The sequence below is a fragment of the Rutidosis leptorrhynchoides genome, chromosome 3 (assembly GCF_046630445.1).
Source record: "Rutidosis leptorrhynchoides isolate AG116_Rl617_1_P2 chromosome 3, CSIRO_AGI_Rlap_v1, whole genome shotgun sequence".
Lineage (NCBI taxonomy): Eukaryota > Viridiplantae > Streptophyta > Magnoliopsida > Asterales > Asteraceae > Rutidosis > Rutidosis leptorrhynchoides.
In genome coordinates, this window is record NC_092335.1 from 50,767,800 (window position 1) to 50,774,145 (window position 6,346).

The 6,346-nt window shown below is 35.1% G+C and overlaps 1 protein-coding gene across 1 annotated transcript; it reads left to right on the top strand.

The window, feature by feature from the left end:
• The first annotated feature begins 509 nt into the window (after positions 1-509).
• Positions 510-2,628, top strand: LOC139899972 (uncharacterized). Its single transcript, XM_071882793.1, has 3 exons — positions 510-720; positions 832-1,406; positions 1,549-2,628. Exons 1-3 carry the CDS (start codon positions 510-512, stop codon positions 2,626-2,628), a joined length of 1,866 nt encoding a protein of 621 aa, XP_071738894.1.
• The last annotated feature ends 3,718 nt before the right edge of the window (positions 2,629-6,346 follow it).

A 6,346-nucleotide genomic window follows, 5' to 3' on the forward strand; every position in this document is an offset into this window, starting at 1 on the left:
GATTACCAAATTCGATTTTGCCCCATCAATTGACGTTGACCGATTAATTAAATGGATTTTTAAAAATCGGTACGGATTGCTCTTAAAAATGATTAATCGAGGATTTATCGGCGAGTAATCAGGTTTTTTACAACATTGTTATAACGAATGTGACATATGTAAGATTCTCTCTTTCAATCGTAATCAAATACGTAGTATGTTTTCTTATCTCCTTAAACTACTACGGAGTATTTAGTAGGTGTATAAAATTTGCAGCTTGTATATTCAAATTTTTGTTAAACATTTCACTTTTAATAATATGCAAACACATAATTAATGGTTACAACGGAATTTGAATAAATATAAAATTATTTTAACAATATAAACTTAAAAATATCTTCTAAATTAAAAATATGAAACTTACTTTTATTCCGCATGTAGTAGTTGGAATTAATTTGCTAAGGGTTGCATTTCCCGTTGTTCAAAACTATGTGATGAATGTTTGGAGGAAGTATGGAATAGAAAAAACGATGATGAACTCAAAAGGGTTCTTCTTTTTTAAGTTCGCGACTGAACAAGGGATGTTTGATGTATTGGAGAACGGTCCATGGATTATAAGGACAATCCCAATCATTCTGAATCAATGGACGCCAACGATATCGCTAACAAAAGAAGACCTTACAAAGGTCCCGGTATGGGTGAAGATGCATGGCGTTCCACTTTCGGGGTTTACGGAGGATGGTCTCAGTTGTATTGCTTCCAGGATTGGGACACCAATCATGATGGATTCATACACAAGTACTATGTGTATGGAATCTTGAGGTAGACCTAACTTCGCGTGTGCTTTAATAGAGGTTAATGCTAAACATGAGTTAAAGGAGTCGCTTGTTGTTGCTACACCAAGTCAGGACGGGAAGAATATAGCAAAAGATGATGTTAAAATTGAGTATGAATGGCGTCCGCCTAGGTGTGCATATTGTGAGGTATTCGGACATGTTGATTCGAGTTGCCCGAAAGCAATCCCTGTTAAGGAAGTTCAACCTAAGGAAGATGATGGTTTTAAACAGGTAGCTAAAAAACAAGTAAAAGGTGTTATTATTGGAAAAAAGAAAAATGTCGAAGGGCAGATGGGTGGTACTAATAAGGTTAAATTTGTGTATCGTCCAGTGCGAAAGGAAAATCAAAAGAATGATGGGAATGCAAATAAGGCGAGCACTAGTGGGGGGAATAATGCTAATATGTTTAGTGTCCTTAAAGATCTGGACCCTGAAGGTGTTCCAAATGTGCAACAAGATAAAAGTACAAAGAACCGGAAGCATGCGAAAGATAAGAATATTACAGTAGGTATACTTGTTGACGAGGAAAGCGATGTTGAGGAGGACCAACTAAATGTGTATGATCACGATAAGGGGGCAAGCACTCCCTCTGTAGATGTTCATAATGATTAGTATAGCTTCTTGGAACATACGAGGATTGAACGTCACCCCGAAACAAAATGAGGTTCGTGAAGTTATTAATAGTAATAACTTGTGTTTATGTGCTATTTTAGAGTCTCATGTCGTTGTACAGAAATTGAAATCTATTGGTGATAATGTGTTTTATGCGTGGGATTGGACTTCAAATAGTAATAAGTGTGTTGGTGGAACTCGAATTATGCTTGGGTGGAACCCGGCTATTGTTCAATCTATGGTTCTTGCGTCTACTAATCAAGTCATCCATTGTCAAATTCGAATGGTTCATGACTTGGAGATGCATGCGAAATTTGTGGGAAATAATCCATGGGTAATTCTGGGAGATTTCAATGCATCTTTGAGCATAGACGAAACGACTGCAGGTAGTTCGTGTATGACATTAGCCATGCGTGAATTTATGGAATGTGTGAATAATATTCAGGTTTGTGACATTAATAATATGGGAATGAAATTCACATGGAACCAAAAGCCTCATGCTAAAACGGGTATTCTGAAGAAAATAGATCGTGTGTTGGGTAATGACTCTTTTCTGTCCAACTATGTTAACGCGTATGCAATTTTCCAACCGTACAGAATCTCAGACCATAGCCCTTCGATTCTGAAAATCCCGAGCTCGATTCATAAAAAGCCGAAAATGTTTCGTTTTAGTAATTATGTGGCCGACCAAGATGGGTTTATAGATTGTGTCAAAGCAGGTTGGGATGTTAACATCATGGGGTATTCTATGTTTCTACTTGTGAAAAAGTTGAGGGGTTTAAAGAAGCCTATTCGTAAGCTTATGTGGGAGAAAGGAAACATACATACTACTGTTAAAAGGCTTAGACATGAGCTTGATACTATTCAGAAAGACCTTGATAAAGATCCAAATTCGATTGAATTAAGAGAAGCAGAGGCAAATAAACTTAAAGAGTTTAACGATGCGTTGTGGGATGAAGAGAGGTTTCTAAAACAAAAATCGAAGATTGAATGGTTGAGAGCGGGGGATAGTAACACTAGCTATTTCCAAAAGGTGATTAAAGGAAGAGCTAACAGAAATCGAATTAATGCAATCATGGACCAGCAGGGTAATATTATTGAGGGTAATACTGTTGCAGATCATTTTCTTGAGCACTATATGGCCTTTTTGGATCCGCACAAACATGCAGTCCAATTATTGATCCGGATTCGCTGTTTTTGAACAAGCTAACGAGGGTGCAAGCAAACGAAATGATTAAACCAATTACAAAGGAGGAGGTAAAGACTGCTATTTTCAATATAGGGGAGGATAAATATCCCAGCCCGGATGGTTTTACTTCGACATTCTTTAAGAAAGCTTGGGACGTTGTAGGCCAGGATGTTTGCAAGGCGGTCATGGATTTTTTTAGAAATGGGCAACTGCTGACCGAGATAAACCATACAATCTTATCATTGTTGCCGAAAGTGGAGACCCCTAATTTGGTTACTGATTACCGCCCGATCTCATGTTGTAATGTGATTTACAAATGTATTAGCAAAATCATTACGGTGAGGATGAAGGGATTTTTGGATGACATCGTGAGTGAAAATCAATCTGCCTTTATTCCGGGAAGGCGTATTACCGATAATATTCTTATAACGCAAGAGATAATGAAGAATTACCACCTTGATCGAGATGTCCCCGGATGTGCGTTTAAGGTCAACATTCAAAAGGCTTACGATATAGTGGATTGGAACTTCTTACGGGTTATTCTGAATGGTTTCGGGTTCCATAAGACTATGATCAGTTGGATTATGAAATGTGTTTCTACGACGTCATTTTCTATTAATATTAATGGAGAACTTCATGGCTACTTTAAGGGTAGGAGGGGATTAAGGCAAGGTGATCCCATGTCTCCGTACTTATTCACACTGGTGATGGAATGCTTGACTTTAATGATCAGGCGCAATATTAGGAGGGTGGAGTCGTTTATATACCATCCTAAATGTGAATTGCAAGAAATTGTTAATGTGTGCTTCGCAGATGACTTGTTCATTTTTGCTTATGCGAATATAGATTTTGTCAATGTGATAGCAGAAGCTCTGGATGAATTTAAAGGTTGTTCGAGGTTGGTACCGAGTCTTCCAAAAAGCACAGCTTTTTTCTCAAATGTATCTATGGGGATGAAGAACGTGATTCTTAATTTGATGCCCTTTGTTGAAGAATCATTACCTGTTAGATACCTAGGAGTCCCGTTAATTTCTTCTCGGCTATACTATAATTGTGATGACCCGTGTCATAACCCGACCTTAACCATAAGGACGAATACAATAACATATATTTTTATCGCGAGGTATTGACCTCTATATGCGACATTTTTCAAAAACTGCATTCGTTTTACAATACAAACCATAGCTTTTATTACAAATACAAGGTTTAAACAACTTAATAATGATTATCGTTTAGCGATAATCTTAGACTTACAAACTTTACATGTGATAATAACAATACGACCTCCAACATATTTTACATTACAAATCCTCCGATATGCAGTTTTATTTTTGACACAAATATGCATACTCAAGATCTTGCTTAAATTCAACATGTTGCAGCGGAAACTTTTAGTTATCACCTGAGAATAAACATGCTTAAAACGTCAACATAAAGTTGGTGAGATATAGGTTTAATGCCGGCAGCGTTATAAATATAGACCACAAGATTTCATATATAAACGTTTTAATAAAAATATTCTAAGTTGTTGAGCACTTGATAACCATACTTAACATTTAATCAACGTCGCATATTCCCTTTATTATGAAATCTTACTACACCGTACCAAGTGTAGTTACCGAAACGAAGTACTGTGCAACCGTTGAATACTGGTCGTCCAGTCCGGTTGGGGTTGTCAGGCCCGATAGATCTATCAACAGGATTCGCGTTTACAATACCTCATGTAAATAATAGTTACCAAGTTACAGGGAAGTATGCCAGTGGTACAACTCAACGTAGAATATATATTTTTAATCACTTGTGTCCATAACGTAAATCATAAAATGCATGTATTCTCATCCCGAAATATTTAGAGTTTAAAAGTGGGACTATATACTCACCTTTTCCTTGAAGGTATTTAACTCGACTTGGTCTCCGATAGATATCACGAACCTAACCATATATATATAATATATCAACATATTTTCTTTTCAAGTAATCGTTACATATATATATATATATATATATATATATATATATATATATATATATATATATATATATATATATATATATATATATATATATATACTTATAATACTTTTAATATTTTCTTAGTCCGTAGTTAGCAGTCTGTTGTTAATGGTCCATAATTAGTTGCTCAATAAAATAAATAAAGACCCCATCGTATTCGTATTGATCAGAATTAATCTCGACCCATGGTACCATGTTGTCAAATGACGTGTTGCGTACATAAAGTACCGTGTTGTCAGATGACGTGTTGCGTACAATCATGAGGTCTTATGATTAATCTTCTCGTGTTGTTTACGGGTGGTCCTGGAATATATAAAATCAAATCATAAGTAAATATATATTAAATATTATGTTAAATAGCCAAGATATGATTAATCCGATTTTGTCATAATATGATATATTACAGGTTTTGAAGTGTTTTAAAAATCAAATTAGAAGGATCTATTTAGTTTGCGAACAGGTTTGAAATCATTCAAACTATGTTCTTGTTGTTAAAAATTTTATAACACAAAATAAGATAGCTATATAAATATGAATCGAATAAGATTATGAATAAGGTTACTACCTCAAGTTACTTGGATAAAGCTACTGGAAAAGATAGAAAATAATCTTGATCAAACTTTCTTATGATGATTATAGGTTGTTCATGAAGCTAGTTCTTCATGAGTATTTGCTGAGATTGTGAAGAACACTTAGAGTTCCTAAGAGTGTGTTTTTTTTTTGGTTAGAGAAAGATGGTTGTAAGAATGAAATGAAAAACTAAGGTGATGGTGATACTTATAGGACAGTCTGGTTGTTGAGGGAACAAGGACAAATTATTGTGTTAAATTTTTGAGTAATAATGTATGCTAGCTTACAAATAAAATTCCCTCTTATCTAGGGCAGATCTAAAGATGATAAGGATATCGATTTTGATGTGTATTTACCAATAGTAAATACGTATGGATGATGGGTATGATACGGTAAAAGAAGCTCAAAATCGGGCTTTTATTTTGGGTCCAACCGGGCCAAAAATAAAATTATAAGACATTTTTAATAAAGCAATGTCCAGCCAGGGGCTCTGCCCCTTGGACCCCGCCAGGGGTTGCCACCCCTTGGACCCCGCTTATCGGGGGCGCTGCCCCCGAACCCCTGTCATAATCAAGATAAGTTCAAACAAGTGTGCACTCCACACTTCCCCAAACTTGTTCGATATTTATCAAGATTATTTTGGTTACAAATTAATCCTATTACACTTAAATCATATTGGTGACATAAATCACAACACATTATAGATTGTAAGTATATATGTCAAAGAACGTTACATATAGTTATCATTTTGAATACTTAAGTTAGTGGTCTCAAAGTATACTTATAACTCATTGTTGTTAGTTCACAATGAAATGTTAAACCATCCTTAAATCATGTTAAATATGTATAGATATGTACATATACATAATCGTATAATTATCGTGTGTTATATAGTTCGTGATATCATCGGTCAAATTGGACGGTCAAACGTTGTGTAAAACTCTTTTCAAAAATATAAGTCTCAACAGTTTGAATTGCTTATCATGTTAGTAAGGTTTAATTTATGTAAATATTAATCTCATAAATATAGAACGATCGGAAAATTCCGGGTCGTTACAACCCGGAAATTTCTGACCAAATTTAAACTTAATCTTTAACGTTTCCGACACGATAAGCAAAGTCTATGAAGTTGAATCTCAGAATTTTA

Coding starts and splice junctions, on each gene's coding strand:
- LOC139899972 (XM_071882793.1), top strand. CDS start 510: ATGATGAACTCAAAAGGGTTCTTCTTTTTTAAGTTCGCGACTGAACAA. Junction 721..831: donor TTCGGGGTTTACGGAGGATG/GTCTCAGTTGTA, acceptor GTGCTTTAATAG/AGGTTAATGCTAAACATGAG. Junction 1,407..1,548: donor AGGGGGCAAGCACTCCCTCT/GTAGATGTTCAT, acceptor GTCGTTGTACAG/AAATTGAAATCTATTGGTGA.